At 34.2% G+C, this 25,940-nt stretch overlaps 1 protein-coding gene across 7 annotated transcripts in view; it reads left to right on the top strand.

Annotated features, from left to right (window-relative positions):
- Window positions 1–25,940, top strand: part of PCDH11X (protocadherin 11 X-linked) — an 824,011-nt gene that overhangs the window by 84,857 nt on the left and 713,214 nt on the right. For all 7 annotated transcript variants that reach the window (XM_081043929.1, XM_081043928.1, XM_081043927.1 and 4 more), the window contains one exon: window positions 16,622–19,117. In XM_081043929.1, the coding sequence (XP_080900055.1) occupies window positions 16,622–19,117 (2,496 nt within the window). The remainder of the gene's footprint in view (window positions 1–16,621; window positions 19,118–25,940) is intronic.

Genomic DNA, 25,940 nt, shown 5'->3' with positions numbered 1-25,940 from the left:
TTCACCTCTCCATCTTGCTGAAAACATGGGCAATAATGAAGAATCATCTCAGAGGACATGATACTTCCTTCTTAAATAGAATCAGAAAACATTTGGGCAACTGGGCATGCTTTCTTCTCTTCCATAAATTAAAACAGGAAAGCATGGGTCAGGGGAAAAGTGTTTTTAACATCTTGAGGTATAACCCATGGAGTCAGTGCCCACTGGATAGGCTTTGGATTATGAAAATAATTCTGACTATAAATGATCTCACCTAAAGCTTTCTCTGATTCATTGGACAAGATCTTCCCCTTTGTGTATGACCTAGTATGATCTGCCCCTCTGAACTTCTCTTTCTTTAATTATTCCTTATCCCAGATGCATGTTACAACTATCCCATGATCCTCATTCCTCACCTCCAACAAAGAAGAATGTGCCTTTGAGTTAAAGTCTAGATTGTAAAAAGCCACATCTAGGACTCCCAATCCTTCACTTGCACTGGGAAAAAAACACTATTTTGGTCCGTTTGAAATGTGCAAAGGAAATAAAGACCCAGGTTTCCTGCTGCTCTCATGCCATCCTCCAACAACTACAACTTCACCCCAGGGAGATCTGACTCTAACTATCGGGCTACATCCTACCTCTCAAAAACCAGATCACTGAGAATTCTGGTACTTTCATTCATAAATGTGAACAGTGTTTTAGTGTTTTATATATAGCCAAAAAGATGTATACACATTTTAAGAAAGGAAAAACTCTATTAAAATTGTAATACTCAATATATACTGATAACCCAAATCGTTATATTCTACAAAATTAGTCAGTATTCATCAAAAGTGTCAAGGTCAATACAACTTCGAAAAGTAATACATAGATAACATTTCTTAAAATGCGTATACATTTCTTTTTGGCACCTCCGGTATATAAAATAATCTACACATTTCGGCTGTTCACCTATGATGTGATTAATGACTTTCAATTATTCAGCCTTGATTAGAATGAGCCATCTCTGATTAGTTACTGAGTATTTGAAACTCCATTTGCCCCAAAGAGCAAAGGATTGAGCTTTTCTTGGAATGATACCCATTTCCAAGAGAATGTGATCCATGGACAAATTGGTCACTGATTGAAATTATCTCAAAAAAATGTGGCACCATCTTTATCCACGACATTCATTTAATCAGTATTTAGAGGCTCTGACCCACAGAAAGAAATGGGCCTTCCTATATGATATAAAAACTAATTTTTTGTGTGTGTGAAAAAGCAATTTCTGGGCTTTAAGGATTAAGTCTAACAGAAATTGTTAGAGAACTTTTAGCAATTCAGAGGGTAGAACCCATCAGATTTAGACCACTCAGGAACCTCTCATATTTAAAAGATAAAATGCCTTCGTAAGACCTTAGATTTTGTAACAGCATCCCCCCCATCTCCAGTTATCTTATCTTATGTATCGACTATCTGTACCTGAAGTTTTCTGACATATTGGACCAGAAGCATCTTGAATTTTATCTTCCTGATAGTAATACTCAGTTAGTTTTGCAAGAGTGCAATTAGTGAAAGATCATATTTTCCAGTGTTTGATGACTAATTTTTGGATATGGTTTGACGTAATAATGAATTTCAATTAAAATCAACTATTACCTTCTTTTAAACAATAGTTCAGATAAAGTATGCAACAACATAAAATGCTTTTGGATTTTTTTCTAGAAAGTATATTAAGACTATCTTTTTTGAAGAAAAATTTAAGAAAATCTTCCATGAAATATAAAATATTTTATGCTAAGTATTTAAAAAGAATGATAGTGAATTCTATTTTGAGATTTTGACTAATCCTAATGTATGCATAAAAATAACAACACTCGTTATATTTTAAATGGTGTTTCTTTCATTCTTTATTCACTAAATATCACTCCTTATGACAGTAGAGTAGATTTGAAGGGAGCAAGGAAGAAATCTTTTTGTCAGTGGCTCAATGGTTCAAGAAATAGTGTTTTTTTTCTTTTTTTTTTCTTTTTTGAGGTAATGATTTCCTGATGACTGTCTCATGCCCGAGAGCTCTCCACAGTACAAGAGTTCTTGCCAGCATCAATAAGGCCTCCCTTTTGAGGGATAACAGTAGTTAAAACTATTGAACTCAAAGTCAAGAGACTTGGCTTTCAAACCCGGCTCTGCAATAAACTAGCTTCAATGATCATGAGCGAGTCACCCAACATCACTGAGTCTCACTGCTCTTTTTGTAAAAGGAGAATAAAGGCTGAATATCTGAAATCCCTGTTAGGACTGGTATTCAGTAATTCAATATAGTGAATTCTTGTTTCCTTATGAATCTAGCTCATCTAACACGAGCACAAGGGAGCAGCTGCTAAAAAGAGCTGATTAACAACAAGTAGGGATAACATTTCATTTATTTTGCATGTCTTTTCAATTAAAACCAGTTAGTGATTAAAAATCACATGCTTGAAAATGTATTGCTTAAAATAAATGTTTTCAAATAAAATGTAAAAGATTAAAATCTCTGGGATCAAGTCCAATTTGTATTTTAGACATTTGTCTAGTATTAAAGAGTATTTCTATGTTGTAAGGCGTGTTTAGTCTTTGCTAGTCTTAGAAAGAGCAGAGAGAAAGAGACAGAGAGAGGGAGAGAGCAGCAAATGTAACATGTGAGAAAGAGAATGTTGAAGTATTTTACATACTAGTAAGAAAATGACTAGTTTCCTCCTAGGAAGTTAAATTTGATGAGACTATGTCTTTTGTTTCATTTCTATACCTCACATTCAATAATTTGTTTAAGATTTTCCCTTTTTTCTGAAAGTAAAAAAATCTGGCCTTTCAAAACTAAGTGAAGAATAGGCTAAAAATTTATAAACCTAATGAATGGATTTGTTTCAATATCCATCTGTTCTCATGGATATAACCACTCTGATGTCTTCATTGAGGTATTTTTTTTGTTCCAGCTCACAACATTATGAATTTAACACTTTAAGACATGTCAATCTGAACACTTATTCCAAATAATATAATCAAGTGGTTTGATTATTCTCCCAGATGGAGGACACAGAATACTGACAGTGACACATGACCATCGAAAAGGTAATAGGTAATATTTATCATATATCATCCAAAAAATCCTGAACTGAGGGAGGTGTACACTTTAAGACAGAATTTAGTACAAAAATACTATCACTTTCAAGAAATTTCCTGAGTGCCTACTCTTTTGTCATACAGGAAAAACAAACTGTTCCTAGTGTTGAAATCTGATAAAGTGGAGAAAAAAAAAGTCAATGGGAGGAATTGTTTTTCTTGGGACCAATGTTAAAAAATAAAGAAAAAACCATGTGATACAAATATCATTGTTCTATTTACTAAATAGGTTTTGCTAAATCACAATAGATCAAATAAAGAGCATGTGTGATATCTTATACTCTGTGCAAAATTAACATCACTGATATTAATATTTTAATGCAAATTCATTTATTCAAAAAAGAGTTGGTGTTTTCTTAGACACATGACTCACCTTTCCCTTATTTAACTTTAAGGTAGGAACAGACTCAGTAACTTCAAGGTTATTGTCAATTATGCAACTAACAGCTCAGGTCATTTTACATGTCCACTTTTAATTGTATTTCTCCTCACAATTCTACAAATGAGTGCTGAAATAAATGTTTTAGAAAGTTTATAAAGCCTAAATGATACCACAATATTGAATATTTTAGAAACAGTTGCTGTTCTTTCCAGTAGTTATAGACAGGCTATAACAAACTTTATAATGGAATGAAAGTAAATTTATTGTAGTGCCCATCATATTTATATTGAGAATATTAAATTTATTTCCCTACCATTTTCTTTTTTCTTTTTTTTTTTTCAACAATTTCAATTTGGTAAATTAGTTTTATAGTCCACAGATGCATACAATTATAGTAAAGGGCATTTAGTAAGAACATTTTTTTTTTTTAATTTATTAGTTTCAGGTGTACAAGTTACATTTTCTAAAATAGCTGTATCTTTGTAGTTTAATCCATTTGAAACGATGTCCTTGCATTTCTCTGGCCCAAAGGTATATCAATAACAGTAACAACAAAATGAAAAATTAAAAAAAGTATTGGGGTTTTTTTTTTTATATAAATAAGGCAGTGGTAAAGCTCAGAAATAAAATTTTAGTCTTTTCCCCAGTATTCCTCAGTCTACAGAGTAAACAGCTTTTATTTAATCAGTTTTAAAATCCAATCTCATTGGAACTATTTTTAGTACTTACTGGCACTATATGCATTTTCTCGCAACTGTACCAGATTTATAGCTCTGGAAGTGCGGTGTCATTTATCACCTTCCAATAAGAAATGAAGTGGTGTCTAGCACATGCATATGTCAAAAATGTTAGTTTACTACAGTGGATCAGTTAATTCTTTCCCAAACAATAGGCAAAAATATAGCTTTTAATTTGGCAATACATATATTTTATTCATGTTTTTTCAAATGTAAAGGTATTTTTCTTCCAAGTTTCATATCCAACAGCAACTTTCTCTGATTTTACAAATCCCTACAAAAAAAATCAAAGTCTCAGATGAGCTTAACATTTTGCTTACTTTAGCAGTTTTTGTCCTGGGTTTGCAAATTCAAAGCATATTTTTGAATTTAGGAAGAAACATCACTGACAAATGAAATTAAGCCTTTTGCATTACATAAGGTTATTAGAAAGCCCAGAAATTTTTCTTAACCTGAACTGGAGTTGGCAATTTGGAGTACTTAAGATCAAAGTCTTTTAAGATATCACTATCCAAAATTAGCATATAAAGCGTTGCATCCAATTTATATTTTGTTTTGTTCTCTGAGTTTTTGTGTTCTCTTTTTATTGTCTGTGCATATAAGTGTTTCATAGATGGAGGGTTTTGTGTTTTATAAGTAATGTGCTGGCCACTTACTATATTTAGTACTTGTCATCATTTCTTCTGAAAACAAAGGTTTACAACCAGGTTGTAAACTTGTACCTGAGATTAGTACTTTAGCTTATTCTATTCCTAACAGAAAAAAAAAAAAAGTCATTTTGAAAATAATTCTTAAATTGTTTTCTGGATAGTTTCATTAAAATAAACAAAACAAAACAAAAAAAACCCAAAAAACCTAAGTCAACAATTATAGGGTGTTCCTTCCTGTTCCTATACAGACTGAGAATTAAGAGCAAGAACAACCAAACTGCACCCTTTCATCTTTTGTCTTTCAAAATAAAAATTATCCTTTTAATTCATACGTTATTTCATCTAACAAAGGCTTAATGAATATGTTTGTATATGCTGGTGCTATGTCCTTAGAGATTATACATGTAAACAAAGTTCGATGCCATCTTACCCTACACTCACATCCATTGGTGTATTAAGGCTTAAGTACATTACTGAGAGATACAAACATAGGAGTGATACCTGATCAAGGATGAACATTTAGAAGAGATAGCCAATGGTTTTCTCTATTAGAGTTTGTCCCTATAAAGAAGGGGAAATAATTTTAAGTAGGTTTGGAATTCAGGATATTACCAGTCAATTACTTGTATACAGGACATGTCTATGCTAAAGTTACCAGGATGATGAATTAAGGAGCCATACATTTTTATTTATCTCTTACATGTGGACAAGACCTCCTCAGATTCATTGGACAATATGAAACTTAAACGTGTAAACCAGCAAGTCATTTGTACAGTTATAAACATGTGGGGGGAGGGAGATATGCACATAATCACCTGACTGAACATAGATTTTTGTGAAAGAAACATGACATCTTAGAACAATGCAGTCCAATAGAACTTTGAGTAACAATGGAGATGTTCTATATATCTGCGCTGTCCAAAGCAGTAGCCACTACCCGTATGTAGTGGCTAGTGAGAACGAGGAACAGATTTTTAGATTTTACCTAATTTTAATTAATTAAAATTTAAATTTAAATACTTTTGGCTAATAGCTCTGTCTAATATTGGACAGAGCAGTCACAGAAGACAGAAGAACAATACGGACCTTATTCACTATCTGGTATGTATATCTTAATACCACCTTGAAAATTTGAAAAATCTGTGTTTTAAAATTACTCTCACTTTACATAAAATAACCAAAAGATAATGAACATACTGATCTCAGATTTTTCAACTGACATAAATTTGCCTTCATTTGCTTTGGAAAGTAAAGGTTAATTAAAAATTCAGGCCAATACTTAAGACTAAACTCTGAATACACAAACACAAAATATAAAAATATAAATACATAAAATGAAAAACTAAAATTCATATTCTTTGTCAAAGATGTATTAGTCATAAATTAGATAATTGGTTCTGAAACTCAAGAACTGAAGAGTTTTCACTTGTTCTGTTTTTTTAAACAATTTTTATTAAATTTGTTAATGTGATATTGGTTAGTAAAATTATGTCTTTCAAGTGTACAATTCTATAATACATCATCTACATATTGCTTTGTGTTTTTACCACCCTGAATAAGTTATCCTTCCATCACCATATATTTGACTCCCTTTTCCCTCTTTTGCCACCCCCTCACCTTTACCCTCTAGTAACTACTAAACTGTTCTCTGTGTCTATGAGTTTTTGTTTGTTGCTTTCAGTTTTTTTCTTTTTATTAGTTTCAGGTGTGTTGCTTTCAGTTTTCTATCCCACATATAAATGAACTCATATGGTTCTCGACATTTTCTGTCTGACTTATTTCACTTAGCATGATAATCTTAAGATCCATCCATGTTGTTGCAAATGGCAGTGTTTCATGTTTTCTTATGGCTGAGTAATATTCCATTGTATATACGAGGTCAGACAATTAAGTTTGCGAACTTGTTGCAACAATGTTGCTAACCTTTTTTAATATCAGAGGGATTATTCATTATGAATGTGTACCAATGGGACAAACAGTTAACCAAGTTTACTATTTAGAAGTGCTGAAAAGGCTGCATGGAAAAGTTAGGTGACGTGAACTTTTCACCAACAATTCATGGCTCTTGCATCACGACAATGCACCAGCTCACATGGCACTGTCCGTGAGGGAGTTTTTAGCCAGTAAACAAATAACTGTATTGGCACACCTTCCTACTCACCTGATCTGGCTCCCAGTGACTTCTTTCTTTCCCTGAAGATAAAGGAAATATTGAAAGGAAGACATTTTGATGACATTTAGGCCATCAAGTGTAATAGGGCTCTGATGGCCATTCCAGAAATAAAATTGCTTTGAAGGGTGCACTAGGTGCTGGCGTCGGTGCATAGCTTCCCAAGGGGAGTACTTCGAAGGTGGCCATAGTGATGTTTAGGAATGAGGTATGTAGCACTTTGTCTAGTGTAAGTTCGTGAACTTAATTGTCTAACTTGTATGTACTTCATCTTCTTTATCCAATCACCTATCGAAGGATACTTCGATTGTTTCCATGTCTTGGCCACCATGAATAATGCTGCAATTAACACAGGGGTACATAGATCTTTATGGAAAATTGTTTTAAGATTTTTGGGGTAGATAGAAGATGGATTTCTGGACCATATGGTAATTCTATTCTTAATTTTTTGAGTAATTTCCATACTGTTTTCCATAGTGGCTGTACCAATTTACATTCCCACCAGCATTGTATAAGTGTTCCTTTTCCTCCACAACCTTTCCAATACTTTTTATTCCCGGTCTTGTTGATAATAGCCATTTTAACATGTGTGAGGTGGTATCTCATTGTGGTTTTGACGTGCATTTCCCTAATAGCTAGTGAGCATTTTTTCATATATCTGTTGGCTATTTGTATGTCTTCTTGGGAGAAATGTCTGTTCAGGTCCTCTGCACATGTTTTAATTGAATTGTTTGTTTTCTTGCCTTTGAGTTGTATGAGTTCTTTATATATTTTAGATATCAGCCTGTTATCCGGGGTGTTGCTTGCAAATATCTCCCATTTACCGTGTTTTCCTGAAAATAAGACCAGGCCTTATGTTAAATTTTGCTCTAAAAGACGCATTAGGGCTTATGATCAGGGGATGTCATCCTGAAAAATCATGCTACGGCTTATTTTCTGGTTAGGTCTTATTTTCAGGGATACACGGTAGTTGGTTATCTCTTTTGTTTTGTTGATGGTTTCTTTTGCTGTGCAGAAGGTTTTTAGTTTGATATAGCTCAATTCATTTATTTTTTTCTTTTTCTTACCTTGCCTTTGAGGTCAAATTCATAAAATCCTCTCTGAACCCAACATGCATAAGTTTAGTACCTATGCTTTCTTCTGTGCAATTTATTGTTTAAGTTCTTATATTTAGGTCTTTGATCCATTTTGAGTTAATTTTGGTGTGTGGTGACAGAGAGCAGTCTAGTTTAGTTCTTCTGCAAGTGGCTGTCCAATTTTCCCAGCAGCATGTATTGAAGAGGACTTCCTTTCTCCAATGTATGTTTTTTGGCTTCTTTGTTGAAAATTGTCCGCCCATATATATGTGGGTTTATTTCTGGGTTCTCAGTTCTATTCCATTCGTCTCTGTGTCTGTTTTTCTGCCAATACTATGCTGTTTTGGTTGTTGTCGCTTTGAAGTAAAATTTAAGAGAATGTGATACCTCCAGCCTTGTTCTTTTTTTTCAGGATTGATTTGTCTGTTTGGGGCCTTTTGAGATTCCATGCCAATCTGATGGATTTTTTTGTTCTATTTCTTGAAAAAACGCCACTGAGATTTTTATAGGGATTGCATTATATCTGTTAAATATTGCTTTGGATAATATGGTCATTGTAACTATGCTGATACTTCCAATCCATGAACACACAATATCTTTCCATTTCTTTGTGTCTTCAATTTCTTTTAATAATGTCATATTTTCTAGTGTATAGGTCCATCATATTTTTGTTAAGTTTATTCCTAGGTATATTATTCTTTGTGTTGCAATTGCAAAAGGAATATTTTTTTTCATTTCTTTTGCTGATATTTCATTATTAGTATATATAAACATGGTGGATTATTATACATTGATTTTTGTCCTACAAATATACTGTATTTGTTTATTGTTTCTAATAGTTTTTTGGTGGAGTCTTTAGGGTTTTCTCTATAAAGAATCATGTCATCTAATAAGTGGGAAAATTTGACGTCTTCATTCCCAATTTGGATGCCTTTGATTTCTTTTTCTTGCCTGATTGCTCTGGCTAGGGCTTCCAATACTATGTTGAATAACAGTGGTAAAAGGGGACATCCTTGTCCTCTTCCTGATATTAGAGGAAAAGCTTTTAGCTTTTCACCATTAAGTATAATAATTAGCTGAGGGTTTGCCATATACAGCATTTATTATGTTAAGGTACTTTCTTTGTATACCCATTTTATTAAATGTTTTAATCATAAATCGATGTTGTATCTTATCAAATGCCTTTTCTGCATCTATTGATATAATCCTATGATTTTTATCCTCTACTTTATGTGGTATATCTCATTAGTTTACACATGTTGAAATATCCTTGTGCCCTAGGAATGATTCCGACTTGGTTGTGATGTATAATCTTTTTAATGTGTTGTTGTATTCAATTTACTAGTATTTTAATTAGGATTATTATATTTGTATTCATCAGAGATATTGGTCACTATTTTTCTTTCCTTGTGTTATCATTACCAGGTGTGAGGATAATGTTGGCCTCATGAAATAAGTTAAGAAATACTGCCTGTTCTGCAATTTTTTAGAAGAGTTTCAGAAGGACAGGCACTAAATCATCTTTAAATGTTTGTCAGAATTCACTAGGGAAGCCATCCGGTCCTAGACTTTTGCTTTTGGGGAGGTTTTAAATGATTTTTTCTACTTCCTTACTGCTGATTGGTCTACTTAGATTTTCCATTTGTTTGTGATTCAATCTAGGAAGGTTACATATTTCTAAGAACTTGTGCATTTCTTCTAGGTTATTAAATTTGGTACCATATAGTCTTTCATAGTATTCTTGTATTTTCCTTTGAATTCCCATGGTGTCTGTCGTAACTTCTCCTCTTACATTTCTAATTTTGTTTATTTGTGTATTTTCTGTTTTTTCCTTAGTGAGTCTAGTCAAGGGTTTTTCAATTTTATTAATCTTTCAAAGAACCCGCTCTTTGTTGCATTATTTTTTCTCCTGTTTTTTTGTTCTCTATTTGTTTTAATTCTGCTCTAATTTTTATTATTTCCTTCCTTCTGCTGACTTTGGATTTCATTTGTTCTTCTTTTTCTAGTTCTTTAAGATGTAATGTTAGGGTGTTTATTTGGGATTTTTCTTGTTTCTTGAGATTGGCCTGTAATATAAATTTCCCTCTTAATACTGCTTTCTCCACGTCCCGGTAATTTTGATAGGTTGCATTTTTATTCTCATCTATTTCTATGTATCTTTTGATCTCTGTTTTAATTTCTTCATTGACTCAGATGTTCTTTAGTAGCCTGCTTTTTTAATCTCCACATAATTGTGTTTTTTTTTTCCTTTCTTTTTGCAGTTGATCTCCAATTTCAAAGCACTGTCTAGAATATACTTGCTATGTATTCAATCTTCTTAAATTTCCTGAGGCTAGCTTTGTGTCTCAATATATGGCTTACCCTTGACTATTTCCATGTGCACTAGAGAAGAATGTATAATCTGATGTTCTGGAATGAAATACTCTGTAACTGTTGATTATTTCTCTTTCATCTAACGTGTCATTTAAGGCTGATATTTCCTCATTGATTTTCTATTTGGATGATTGATCTATCCATAGCTGTTAATGGAGATACTTAGGTCCCCTACTATAATTGTATTTTTGTCAGTTTGTCCTTTTAGGTTTGTTAGTAGTTCCTTTATATATTTTGGTCTCTCTGATTGGCAGCATATATATTGAGAGGTGTTATGTCTCCTTGTTTCTTGTCCACTTTATCATTATGAAATGTCCATCTTTATCTCTTGTTACCTTTCTTATTCTGAAGTCTATTTTGTCAGATATAAGTATGGATACACCCACTTTTCTCTGGATGCTATTTGCTTGGATTATTATTTTCCACCCTTTCACTTTGAGTCTATATTAGTCCTTGAAGCTGACATGTATCTCTTGAAAGCAGCATATACTTTGGTTTTGGTTTTTGATTTAATCTGCTATTCTGCCTTTTTATGGTTGAGTTCAGTTCATTTACATTTTAGTTGATTATTGCTATGTGAGGCTTTCCTGTAGCCATTTTATCTTTTGTTTTCTGGTAGCTCATTGTCTCCATTGTTTCTTTGCCCCTGTGTTTCAGTCTGTTATTTTAGTTTGGTGGTATTCTATGATTGCTTTTCTTGTTTCCTTTTTTATGTTATGTGTCTCAGCTCTGGATTGTTTTTTTGAGTTGTTTCCTAGGAGCTTATGTAAAAGAAAGTTTCATATATACAGTAGTACTTTTTCTTTAGCACACATCTCCATTCCCCTTAGCAAATTCAGACCTTTATTCACTCCCCTTTGATGTTTTCGTTGTCACACATTATCTCTATTTATGTTGTGAGTTCATTCCCGGGTTACCAGAGCAAATGGTCTTCTTCTTTTCTTTCTCTTTTTTATGTTTTTAATTCCCTTAAATTTTATGTTATATTTAAATTATAGTGCCCTATTCCGAGTATAGGTTGCCATTTCCTGCTTCTGTCTGTTAGTCATAGTTTTGTGTCTTTTTGTCTTTTTGTTTCAGGTAAGATACCCCCTTCAGTATTTCCTGTAATTCAGGCCTTGTGGTGGAAAATTTCCTCAGTTGTGTATATCTGGGAAGGTCTCTATTACTCCTCCATATCAAATGGATAACCTTGCTCGATGTGTTATTCTTGGCTGGTAATGATTCTCTTTCAATAATTTGAATATTTGATTCCACTCACTTTTAGCTTGTAGTTTTTCTGCTGAAAAATCTTATGATAATATGATGGCGTTTCCTTTGTAGTTTACTTATTTCTTTTACCTGGCTTCCTTGAGAATTCTTTATTTGTCATTGATTTTTGACAGCTTCAATATAATGTGCCTTGGAGAAGACCTTTTAGGGTTGAAACAATCAGGTGTTCTGTTAGCTTCTTTGATTCAAGGATCACGTAATTTTTACAGGTTAGGGAATTTCTTGTTGACTATTTGTTTGAATAGGCTCTCTGTTCCCTTCTCCATCTCTTCTTCTTCTGGAATACCTATTATTTTTATATTGCTCTTTCTGATAAAGTCAGATAGTTCTTGTACATTTCTTTCATTTCTTTTAAGTCTCAAGTGTCTCTTCTTCCATCTGTATCATTTCCAAATTTCTATCTTCAATATCACTAATTCTTTCCTCTATCTGGTAAGCTCTGTTTCCCAAGCTGCTAATTTCATTCTTCATCCCTTTTATTGAGTTCTTCAGCTCTATAATTTCTATTTGATTCTGTGGGGACAGAGCCCCAGAAAGCAGTTTCCAGGCTCTTGGCCTCACATAAAAAGGTGCTGGCTCAGGTAGTAAATGGCCATCAACTGTGATTGGCTGGCCATCAGCTGTGGCTAGTTGGCCGTCAGCTGTAACCAGTGAGCTATTGCCACTAATATAACTGCCGTGGCTAAGGTAGCAGAAAAAATGGGAGCTAGGAAGAAGAAGATGGTTGAGCTAGCAAGAGCAGATTGCAGAAAGGCGGATGCCGCCAGTGAGAATATAGTGGTATGACTCCCCCATTTATGGCTCCCTGGGTGTTCCTTTTTGGCCTAGCCACATCCTGCGTTCTTATGTGGGGAGCGGGGCCATAGACTCCGCATGACACCCTGCGTGACAGATTCTTTTTGAAAATTTGTGTTTCTTTCGTAAAATATTAATTTTGTTCATTGATTTTATTTCTGATTTCTTTAAACTGCCCATATGACATTTTTTGCATCTTGTTGAGTTTTTCCATTAATTCAATCTTGGATTCTCTGTCATTTATGTGACATATGTTCATGTATTTAGGTTTATTTTCTGGAGATTTTAAATTTTCTTTGTGAGCTGCCATCTTACCTTGGTTGTTCATGATAATTGGTGCATTATTTCTCTTCCTAGGCCTCTGATGGAATGAATTCTGCAGCAGGTTGACACAAAGAGGTCTTTTTTTTTTTCTTACAGTATGTGGTTCTACAGTGTTTTATTTTCTCTTGTCCTTTTCAAGCTTCTCAGGATGGAAGATTTCCTATGGAAGTGGGCATCTGCTCTGTGATCGTGTTGCCTTGTCTCAGGGCACCTCCATGGTAGAATGTGGTGGGTGAGAAGTTCTGAGCCCCTCAAATTCTAGCACTTCCCCTGCAGCCAAATATAGAGTTGTGTGTTTCAGCAACCCTTGGTACACCTGCTGTGATCAGCCAGGAGCGATGGGGGTTGTGTAAGCTGAATGAGGTGGCTGGTGTGTTTGTATCTTTGTTCTTTTCCAAGTAATGGCTGCCTCACCCCTTTGTCTCCTCCCTGTCACTGGAATTAGCTGCAATGTGCGTCTGCCACTCAGGAACTCTCTGTCCAGTTCTGAGGGCTGTAAATATTCTGCTCTTTAACCTGACACTCATTTCTACAACTTCTGCTGGGACCAGCTGCTTGCTCTGGTAGGGTAGGAGGAGGTGGCCAGGCTCCATGGCTTTGTTTTCTACCTGGCATTGAAGGCTGCTAGACCACAGCTGTTGCACTTCTGTATTTGGTCTTTGCCAGTTGTTCTTTGCCACTAATTGCTGCGTTCAGCCATATTGTATGCTGATCACTCTGGCAGAAATGCTCAGAACCACAGAGAATGCACCTGCAGCCTGAATCCTCCTCTATCTGGAGACCAAAGTGAGTTCTGGGCTGCGTCTATGAAACCCATCTCTGATCTTGTCCCTTCCCTCCTCTCCCATTTGCCCCAATTGGCCAACCTTCAGATGTTTCAATGTACAGAATCCCAATGTGTTTGTGTGTTGTCCAGGGAATCCTTTTTTGAATTATAGGTCTTCAACTTGTAATTTCAAGGGGAGAGATCAAGAAGTACCCCTAATATTGCCATGTTTCTTACCTCCTTTATTACTTGTTCATTTTATACTATATTATATATACTAGTTTCCCCTTATGTAACCTCTGAAATACCTTCATCTCCCTTAATGGCTCTTATTAAAAAAGAAATTATTCCCTTAACATAATTCAGTTAATATCAATACCACCATTAAATACTTAGATTGTCACTGAATTCTCTCATCTTAGCTAGAATTTAATTTCCGTTACATTAATAAAATGTATTTATTTACTACCATATCTCCAGTGTCTCAAAGAATGTTGTAACCATATTAGCCACTCAATATTGGCATGCCAAAAATTAACAAAGTTGCATTAAGTGCCATGAATTTTTGTGAAGCGTGATTCAGAAACTATTTTTTCTATCCATTAATGAGACATTTAGATTTGAACCTTCCTAAAAGCCTTTTGAAATATCATTACAAAAATAAAACGATCATTAGTCACTAATTTTTAGATCAAATTATAATAGTAAATACTGTATTTATCTATATTGAAAATTATTGTTTTAAAATTATATTTTTCTTAAAATACACAGTTGAAGAATAGATTTCAGTCTGCTAATTTTCACTCTTGTAAGTAAATATGACATGACAAATGTTTCCCTTGCTATATACATTATTAAAAGAAAAGGCAAATTGTTTATCAGTTTATATGAATGAACTATTACCATAATGCTCATTTTAGTTGTATGAAATAAAAACACGATAACCAATATACATTGACTATCTCATATGACTTTTTTTTAAATAACATTGGAGCAAACTGGTGATTTTAATTCATTATGTCTGAAATACCATTTTAAATTTTATAATAAACATCTAATTCTTCCACCAATATATATTATGGTTCTGGATTTGAATAAAAGTATAAGTGAATCTTGGCACCAAAAAAAAAAAAAAAGAAAAGAAAATCCAAAAATTTGCAGAAATATGTGCTCTCTTCGGCAGCACATATACAAAAATTTACAGAACTATCTTCAAACAATTCATGAGGAAAAATATGATTGTACTTGAGAATTGTACAAAACTATATATAGGCAATTGTGACACTTTTGTAAATTAAAAAAGATATTATGACCATATAATCTTAAATATTCTAGTGGTCTCTAAAACCCTGATATTATTTATTCTTTTCTAACTTTTAGGATCTTATTTTAGAAATTGGTATGACAAAATTATGAAGAAAAAAGCCTTAAAGGGGGTCAAATATATGAGTATGGTGATGGAAGGAGAACTGACTTTGGGTGGTGAGCACACAATGTGACATATAGATGTTACAGAATTGTGCACTTGAAGCCTATGTAATTTTACTAACCATTATCACCCCAATAAATTTTAATTAAAAAAAAACTAAGATTTTATCCCATTCTTCTATGAGAGAGCACATACATATGAGATCAGTTACTGATCTTAGCCACATGCCAGCAAGTTTTATGTTAAGAAAATGTATTGAAGAAGTAAAAATTATAGTGTGAGTGTGTGTGTGTGTGTGTGTGTGTGTGCAGACATGCGTGTTTGTGTGTCTGCAGGGGTTCATAAATCATCAGCTAAAGAATCTTAAGGTCTTCTTCTGATCTTTTCTTCACAACCTCCAGTACCGTTTTATGTCATTCATGTCTGCCAAAGTGATACAGTAATGCTGAACAGGCCTGCCCTTGAGAGCCTGTCAACACTACTCTTTAGTCACCTAGCGAGATAACGATTTATCTGGACAGAGCTTATCTTGTTGTACTTCAGAGAGGGAGATTTAAAATTTTTTTATTTCACTTTGATAAATTGACCCTTATCACCACTAAGTTATTTGACTATTAAAAGACTTAAGAGTAAGAGACCCTTTGCGTACTGATAAGCAGCAGTACCTAATGAGCCCATGCACACTGATTAATTATTTTACAATTTTATATTAATTGAACCACTTAGGTGGTTCAAGCACCAGAGACTGTTCTTTAAACATTCACATAATCTGATTTTATGGGCATGAAGAGCATATAGGTGCTATTTCCAATTTGACATTTTGGTATGTTCTTTTCAGCCCATTGTGCTTACTCATCTAAGAAAAATAAGTTAATTAAATAACGTGTTGTTAATCTCCAAGAAAATTTTCTTTTCAACACCTGTTCCTATAGAAAAAAGCGGAAATTCTGTATATTTTACACAAGGTTATAATCTTATCAGAGTTTCATTTTCTCCCTTCGGCCAAGGTTTTTGCTATATTTATTAGATGGGATATATGCGCTGCTGTCTTGGATGAATGAATATTTTATACTTGATTGTTACTTTTGGTGGTGAAAAGGCGTTTTGGACAATTGAAATCTGCAGTAAAATATTTCAATTCATTTGGAGTACCCATGGTTAATTTACTTGTATCTTCATTCACCATGTGAAACTTAGTGACAATTCTTTTGAAAAGTTTACATACTTGGTCCTTTGGAAAACTTTCATAGTTTACATAAATTAGGTACACTGATTCTCATAAAATACTAGAGCCTTACGCGCCCTCAGAACATTTTCTAATACAACTCGTTAATTTTACAAATGCCTAGAGATGCTAAGCACCTTGCTTGCAGTCATCACATTGGTTAGAGACAGATTCAGAACTTAGAACTCAAGTCTTCTGACACCTATTGCTGAGCTAATCTTGTGTCATATGGCTTCAAGACACTGAAAATGTGTCTCCTTATAGAATAACGTAAGTTCAATGTTTCATTCTGTATTTTCCAGGGTCAAAACATTTTTGGGCTGGATATCATTGAAACCCCAGAAGGAGACAAGATGCCTCAACTGATTGTTCAAAAGGAACTAGATAGGGAAGAGAAGGATACGTATGTAATGAAACTAAAGGTTGAAGATGGTGGCTTTCCTCAAAGATCCAGTACCGCTATTTTGCAAGTAAGTGTTGCTGATATAAATGACAACCACCCAGTCTTCAAGGAGAACGAGATTGAAGTCAGTATACCAGAAAATGCTCCTGTAGGTACTTCAGTGACACAGCTCCACGCCACAGATGCCGACATAGGTGAAAATGCCAAGATTCACTTCTATTTCAGCAATCTAGTGTCCAACATTGCCAAAAGGCTATTTCACCTCAACACCACCACCGGACTTATCACAATCAAAGAACCACTGGATAGGGAAGAATCACCGAATCACAAATTATTGGTTTTGGCAAGTGATGGTGGATTGATGCCAGCAAGAGCAATAGTGATAGTAAATGTAACAGATATCAATGACAACGTCCCATCAATTGACATAAGATACATCATCAATCCAATCAATGGCACTGTGGTTCTTTCAGAAAATGCTCCACTCAACACCAAAATTGCTCTCATAACGGTGACAGATAAAGATGCTGACCATAATGGTAAGGTGACATGCTTCACAGATCATGATATCCCTTTCAGATTGACGCCAGTGTTTAGCAATCAGTTCCTCCTAGAGACTTCTACATATCTTGACTTTGAGTCCACCAGAGAATATGCCATTAAATTATTGGCCACAGATGCTGGCAAACCTCCTTTGAATCAGTCATCCATGCTCCTTGTCAAAGTAAAAGATGAAAATGACAATGCTCCAGTTTTTACCCAGCCTTTCATAAGTGTTTCCGTTCTGGAGAATAACTATCCTGATGCCCAGTTGACAAAAATAAGTGCAATGGATGCAGACACTGGGCGTAATGCTGAGATCAGTTACCTGCTAGACGTTGATGCTCCATCTGAATTCAACCTGGATCGTCGTACAGGCATTTTGACTGCAGTGAAGAAACTGGATAGAGAAAAACAGGAAAAATACAACTTCACAGTTCTGGCAAAAGATAACGGAATGCCACCTTTAATAACCAATGTCACAGTTTTAGTGACGGTTCTTGATCAGAATGACAATAGTCCGATTTTCACTCACAATGAGTACAACTTCTATGTCCCAGAAAACCTTTCAAGGCATGGAACAGTAGGACTAATCACTGTAACTGATCCTGATTATGGAGAAAATTCTGCAGTCACTCTCTCCATTTTAGATGTGAATGATGACTTCACCATTGATCCACAGACTGGTGTCATCCGACCGAATATTTCATTTGATAGAGAGAAACAAGAATCTTATACTTTCTATGTAAAGGCTGAAGATGGTGGTAGGGTATCACGTTCTTCAACCACCAAAGTGACCATAAATGTGGTTGATGTCAATGACAACAAACCAGTGTTTCTTGTTCCTTCTTCCAACTACTCCTATGAATTGGTTCTACCGTCCACTAATCCAGGCACTGTGGTCTTCATGGTAGTTGCTACTGACAATGACACTGGCATGAATGCAGAGCTTCGTTACAGCATTGTAGGAGGAAACACAAGAGGTCTGTTTATGATTGACCAAACAACAGGCAACATTACCATGAAGGAGAAATGTGTTGTTGCAGACCTTGGTTTACACAGACTGGTAGTCAAAGCTAAGGACTTGGGACAGCCCGATTCTCTCTTCAGCGTTGTCATTGTTAATCTATTTGTGAATGAGTCAGTGACTAATGCTACACTGATTCATGAACTGGTGCGCAAAAACATTGAAACACCAGTCACCCAAAATATTGAGATAGCTGATGTATCCTCACCAACCACCGACTATGTCAAGATCATGGTTGCCATTGTTGCTGGCACTATAACTGTCATCCTTGTTATTTTCATCACTGCTGTAGTAAGATGCCACCAATCACCACACCATAAGGCTGCTCAGAAAAACAAGCAGAATTCTGAATGGGTTACACCAAACCCAGAAAACAGGCAGATGATAATGATGAAGAAAAAGAAGAAGAAGAAGAAGAAACATGCTCCCAAGAACTTGCTGCTTAACCTTGTCACTATTGAGGAAACTAAGGCCGATGATGCTGACAATGATGGAAACAGCATCACACTAGACCTTCCCATTGAGCTGGAAGAGCAAACTATGAGCAAGTACAACTGGGGCACCACACCTACCACCTTCAAGCCTGACAGCCCTGATTTGGCCAGGCACTACAAATCTGCCTCTCCACAGCCTGCCTTCCAGATCCAGCCGGAAACTCCCCTGAATTCAAAGCACCACATCATCCAGGAACTGCCTCTTGATAACACCTTCGTGGCCTGCGATTCCATCTCCAAGTGCTCCTCTAGCAGTTCTGATCCCTACAGCATTTCTGAGTGCAGCTATCCAGTGACAACTTTCAAGATCCCTGTGTCTGTCCACACCAGACCGGTAGGTAATCCCAGTTTCTAACTAACCTTTTAAACGTTTAGTTTTTTAAATTCTTTTCAGCTGAAGTAAAACTTTTCAGAATCTATTGATTCAACAAGGGATCAAAATGATCAGATTTTGCAGAAGTATACAAATACATACACGTACTCATTTTAAGTGTGGTAGAAAATGAGTACGAATAACTCCTGATTGCAGGGAAATTTGGTCAGAATGATGATTATAATAGGGCCAGTGTTGTCTGTAGATGGCAGCATGACACTTCTTGCTAGAGAATATACTGGACAAACTCCAAAATAAAGGGTCACGGCACTGTCCTCAGTACCATGGTGTGCACGAGGATCAGAACAGTGAGGGCTAGATAGATACATCACAGTAAAGCATTTTAAAATATGATAAGGAGGTGTTGAGAATTCCAGCTTCGCTTGGGAAAATATGTCTGCCCAAGATACACAAATAACATCAAGATATTCTCCCTATCCACCATGCCCCCAAACCCCACAATGAAAACAGTGTCATTTTCAGATTAGGAACTCACCATTACTCTGGTTCATAAAACCTATATTCACACAATGTAAGAGGAATAGGATTAGAAAAATGAAGTCTTGCTACTCACTATCATCTTCAAGCCAGAGAACGAAATATATATGAGATCTTTATTTTAGATATTCATTTAAGTATTTGCATATTTCTGCAAGGTATTGAGAGCTTTTCAGGATACATTCTTAAAAGATAATGCCTTTTGGAAAATGAAATGTGTCTGCTTCCTCTAATGGGCCTGAAGGAAAATATGTGTATATGAAGACCCAAGAAATCTGTGTACAATAATTTAAAACCCAACAAATTTATGAAAACAAAAGTTTATACCGTGCTTTTTATCTGTATTCCATGGGGAGAAGTGAATAAAAATTTGTCTCAAAATTCATAAGTAAATTAAATGATTTAAATCAAGTCGTTTCCTCAATAGAGTCAAATGATGGAATTTATCTACTCTTTTTTCCCCCTCAAAGTCATGCCACATTTTGCCTTTATTATTTTGTCTGTGTAACTCTTTAAAAGGTCCTCTTCTCAGTTTCAGTGAATGAAAGATTTTGAAACCTATTCAGGGTTAATAAAACTGTAGTAATATGAAAGTCAGTACAGGTTTCCTCTCACCAAAGTTGGAGATATTAAAGAAGCCTATCAGGATTCAAAATAACAATTAAAATAATTTACCATATTTTAAGAAATGGTTTTACAAATCCAGGTCATTGAAGGATATGCATAGTTAAATTATACAATAACATTAACTCTTCTCTCTTAAGCACACAGTGAAGGTAAGATAGTAATTCAGTTGCTGGTGTGTTTTTCTTACTATACATTCATAGCTATGCTATTGCAAATGATAAAATAGAACCCTACTCTCTTTGTAGAGAGTGTCTGTTATGCTTTGAATGAGTTAGAGGACAGTGGTCATTTGTACAATTCCAATGAGCCCCATGTTTTCCTACTTCAGTGGATTTTAGATGGGTGACAAACATAATAGATGCCTAACATTTCCTCCGGAAATTGTGTTTCTATGTAACACATTTTCTGATTTTTGTTGTTATTATTCTGTTTATTGGAAACGTTTCTCAACAGAAAAGCATCCTTTATGAATAACACTGTATGTGTGTTGTGTATCCCAATAGCACTTTCCCTTGGACTAAAACTGTGACTTGCTTAAAAACGTATACAAAGGTTGAGGTTTGTGAATTGCACTTGCATGTCATGATTTTTAATAGATTGGCTCATGAAGTTTGTTAAAAGAGCAAGTTCTGGTTTCACCTGTTTATGAAGGCATTGAGATATTCGATGAGATAGACTTAATTTACTTGAGCATACAAATCTGGCAATTAAGTTCGCAAACTCATCCTAGAAAAAGGGCTACATACCTCATTCCTGAATATCACTACGGTCACCTTCGAAGTACTCCCCTTGGGAAGCTATGCACCGATGCCAGTGCATAGTTCACCTTTCAAAGCTAGTTTGGAACTCTTTTTCTTGAATGGCCATCAGAGTTACCGTCATATTACCCTTGATGTCCTGAATGTCATCACAATGTCTTCCTTTCAATATTTCCTTTATCTTTGGGTAAAGAAAGAAGTCATTGGGGGCCAGATCAGGTGAGTAGAAGGGTGTTCCAATACAGTTGTTCGATTACTGACTAAAAACTCCCTCACAGACAGTGCCGTGTGAGCTGGTGCATTGTCGTGATGCAAGAGCCATCAATTGTTGGCAAAAGGTTCAGGTCTTCTAACTTTTTTATGCAGCCTTTTCAGCACTTCCAAATAATAAACTTGGTTAACTGTTTGTCCAGTTGGTACAAATTCATAATGAATAATCCTTCTGATATCAAAAAGTTAGCAATATCATTGCAACAAAGTTCGCGAACTTCATTATCAGACCTCATACATAGTAAGCAAGACATGGATGGAGGAAAAAATTGAAATATTTTCCAAATACCCTTCTCTTTTTATTTTTTTGGTATTTTGTAATCTTTAATAAGTCAATAAATTTAATAAGTTTTTCTATGATGGCATTTTTGTTTTTTTTTAGCTGAGGGATACTTTCCTAAACACAGGGCAAATAACTTCATGAGATAGGCAAAATATGAAAAATGAATTGTAATGAGAATAAGTTTTTGGTTATCATTAAGTTTTTGTTAGCTAAAAAGACTATCTTAGAATCAGAGAGTTCTCAGATGACTTTTTCTATTTTTTCACATCTTATAAAGTCAGGTAAATTATGTATTTCATGTCTTTGGTTCACAGTTGGTTCAGATCTATGACTAAATATTTTCTGGATGTGAATTGGTGAACTTAGGCAGATTAATACGATACTAAAAAAATTGGCTCCTTATATTTTGTGCTACATTTGCCATGTTTTCCACCCTTTCTATGCACTCTCAATTTCTGATTAATGCTGGGAGTGCCATCCTTTATTCACTGATGTTGCAGAATGTGAACAAGATGAGTGGTAAATAAAATGAAAGAAAAATTCATTGTTCCTTAAGGAAATTCTGACAGTGGAATAAAATATTACTGTTAGTAGAAGGCAGAAATATTCCAATTGATTTTAAACTAAGTAAAAAATATATTTTAAAAGGGGGAGTATAAACTTATTTTTACATTTAGTTTTTTTACTCATCTAAAAATGAAAATGAAGAAAGCAAATGGTTCTATTATGCTGTAAGATATGTGGGGATTTATCAGATAGTTCATGTTTTTAAAAGGGAATCAAATATTTTCTGTTTTTTATGACTCTGGTATTCAGAAAAAAAAAAGGAACATTTGTTAGATAGAACTCTCTCTTTTGGAAAAAAAAAAAAGGCATTTATACCTGGGGAATATGATGCTCCTCTTTGGTAGAAATTTTTAAAAATATTCTGGAAGGCATTTTTTGTATATATTGTAGTACAAATGAAAAACATGAAATTATAAGATGACTCTACAGTTTACCTTCAATTAACATTTTTCAGAGCAAGCAGATAGCATTTGGTTGGTATGACTCTAGGAAAACAGTATCACCATTTTAGAATCAATTTTGATAATTGTTTTATAGAAGAGATATACTGCCAAAACGATGTCTTGCTTAACACAGCTCTCCCATTAAAATAATGTGAATCCTATACACTTGAAAAATACAGGAAAATAAAAATGGAAGCACCATTTTTTAAGGGCCTTCTATGCACCAGTCAAAAAAAAAAAAAAAAGAGAGAAGAAAAGAAAAGAAAAAAAAGAAAGACAGAAAAAGAAAACAATACGCCTAGCAAATTTATGTGATTGGAGTTGGAATAGAGTTGCAGTTTCACAAACGAGGTAAAAGAATGCTGGAAGATTTGGATGGTTATAATTCATGGAAGTAACCATACCTGTAGGTATTATACATGGACTCAAAATGGTAACAGGAGTCTGCATTAGATTGAATAGGCTTGAATATTGAATATTCACTACTGTTAAATTCAATAACTTTGATTTTGTGCATCTATATTTTAGTAATTTGAATTTTGTCCATGTAGCATGCTTGGCAACTAAGACTCCAAGAACACAGCCATCTGATTTTGATAATGTGTTATTTTTCTTGTCCTAGACTGATTCCAGGACATCAACTATTGAAATCTGCAGTGAGATATAAAGCTTTCTAGGAACAGCATAATTTCATTCCCCTTCCAAAAAATTCCAGTGATTTGTGATTTCAAAATTTGGCTAAGATCATTCATTTTCTAATTTGGATTTTCCATTATAAAGGCAAGCGAAACAAAAACTACCTTTTAAACCCCACTGAATCGTATGCTTACTTTAGCTGTAATCTCCCAATCAAAATCTAAAATTTGTGAAAGAAACAGTGTAGTGTAATAAATGAGTTTTATCATGCTGTTTCTCCCTTTGCTTCCTCTGAATATGAACAATTGTGATGTAATATAATGTTATCTTGGTTTACAAACTGATGGTTAATATTTCAATCATGAAACACGGAATTACTTGCCCTGACTGATTGCTGAAGGAATTAAACATCATCTCGGGGAGTTTGGCAGTGAAGCTGACCTATCCAAGCTACCCTCTGAAAGGTATTCAGGGCAAGAGATTTTTTTAAGACCAAAACAAACAACAAAGAAACACTTCAATTTGTTTTTGTTTTTTTCAATATTCACTAATATAGAATAGCTGAGAAAATTGTAATTAGCCATCATTCTGTTTAAAAGTTGGATTATATAAAATAATCTTACTGGATTTTTATATTTATTGCAATCATGTTCCATTCCTTTAATCATTAAAAAATATTTCTGTTGTAATCATGTTTCCTTTTTCTATAAATATTGAAGTTATTTTTTATTTATCTAAAGGAAAATGTAAAGTTCTTTATACTCCCTCATATTTTGAAAAAAAGTATTGATATTTCTCATGTAATGAAACATAACCCCAGTCATATGAGAGTAGAAACAAGGATTCAGACAGTATATTTTAAAAGATTTTATCAATTTTGAAACTCCCTAGGAAAATATAAGGTACTAGAGTCACATCTAAATAGATCTATTTTATTTCTCTGGCGTTAAATTACTGAATATATTTCATTGCTTTGAGTAATTTGCCTTTTAAAATTAACTTATTTTTCATAGTATGTCGATTAGTTCATTTCCTACACAATGACTGAATGCTTCAAGTAGGACATGAATTATATTCTATTGAGGAAAGAATGATGTGTCCAATCTTCCCCTGTATTCTTTAACCTGCTTATGACTTACTAACACTACTAACAGAATTAAAAACAAAACAAGAAAACATGATTTCTTGGGACATAAAGGGAGTATAAACGACCCTTATAATCAAGGCATAATGTTTCTTAGATTTTCATTCAAATGCTTTATTGTATATCATTTTACCTTGCAAAGTGTGAATAGGATTTGGTCAATTATGAATGTATATAAAATTAGTGTATTATTTGATGTGTTCTTTGATATAAAGGTATTTAGAAGAAATTTATGCTCTATTTAGCATTTCAAGTTAGTTTGGTTGTTGCATTTTTGATATACAGGTAATATTTTGACAGGTTTCTGTTAAAATTTAGTATTCTCATTTACTCAATTCAGAATTCTTTGTACCTCCAATAATATCAGGTTCCTTGAACATACTTGCTATATGGCTTTTTAAACATTACTCAGTTAATTATAATGACCATGAGTGTAACTTTTATTGGTAATGAGAAATGTCATATAACTTACAATATTGTCTTACATAGTACTTATAAACAACTGTCATAGAAAAATACTTTAAATTAAAACTTACTTTTGTGAAAGTTACTGAAATAGAATAACTTTATAATAGTATAATTTTATAATTCCTTTCCCACTTTTTTTTTGATAAACAAAGTATTTCAAGCTTAATTCTAATCATTCCATGGAATGCAAAACGGAGCCAACTTATTATACCCCTACAGTCAGTGGCCTGCAGGTACCAAGATATACTAAGTAAAAGTAGGAGTTTCCAAAATCCATTGTCTTGATTAAATTGTGAATAAAATGATGCCCAAGAAAATGAAGCAGTACTTCAAAGTCCCATAATAAACTGCTGTGGTTTCATCACCATTTGAAGATGTATTATTATATAAATGAATTTTAATTCCTCGTGTCGTGACCACCCGGGTTTCTAGTTTTCTGCACACTGTGAGCTAAGGGAGAATACCTCATTTTTATTCCACTTCAGTGACACTTCAAATATGACTGTAATAAGAAAAAATTCTTAATCACTCTTCTGTACATATCAAGATGAAAATGTCTTGAAATAGTTATCCAGAATTTCTAAAAATACATTCCTCAGTAGTTTCTTGGGTGTCATCTTTGCAGAAGATGAAAATAGAAACTTTGTTGTTAAAGCTGTGACTCCATTTCTCAGACTATAACTTTATGAGAAAGGAACTTTTAAATTGCTTTATTTCCTGCTCTTTGAGGCTAAAATGTTTACCCATATAAACCAAGGAAAATTGAGTTTAACCATATTTAAAATGGGTTATATATGAAAATTGATTCTGCTTTTGCTTATTAACAACCCTTGCTCATGCTTAAGGAAATAATATTACCATTTGAGAACAACATGCATGGCATTGAGACTAGTTTTCCACAAAAGCCTTTGAGAACAAAACTATATTTTCATACTTGATTCCCTCTTATGAATTGATTTGGTGGCATTTTTAATTCAATTATTATTACATGTCTGGCTTACCAGGTCTCAGATATCTTTGTGTTGGCATTAATGGACTCCTGGAATATTCCCAATGAATTGTCCTCGATGGTCTCTCTAGTTCTTATTCT

Source organism: Rhinolophus hipposideros (assembly GCF_964194185.1).
Source record: "Rhinolophus hipposideros genome assembly, chromosome: X".
NCBI classification, from domain to species: domain Eukaryota; kingdom Metazoa; phylum Chordata; class Mammalia; order Chiroptera; family Rhinolophidae; genus Rhinolophus; species Rhinolophus hipposideros.
Note: the sequence above shows the minus strand (reverse complement) of the source record. Positions and strands in the feature narration are given on the sequence as shown.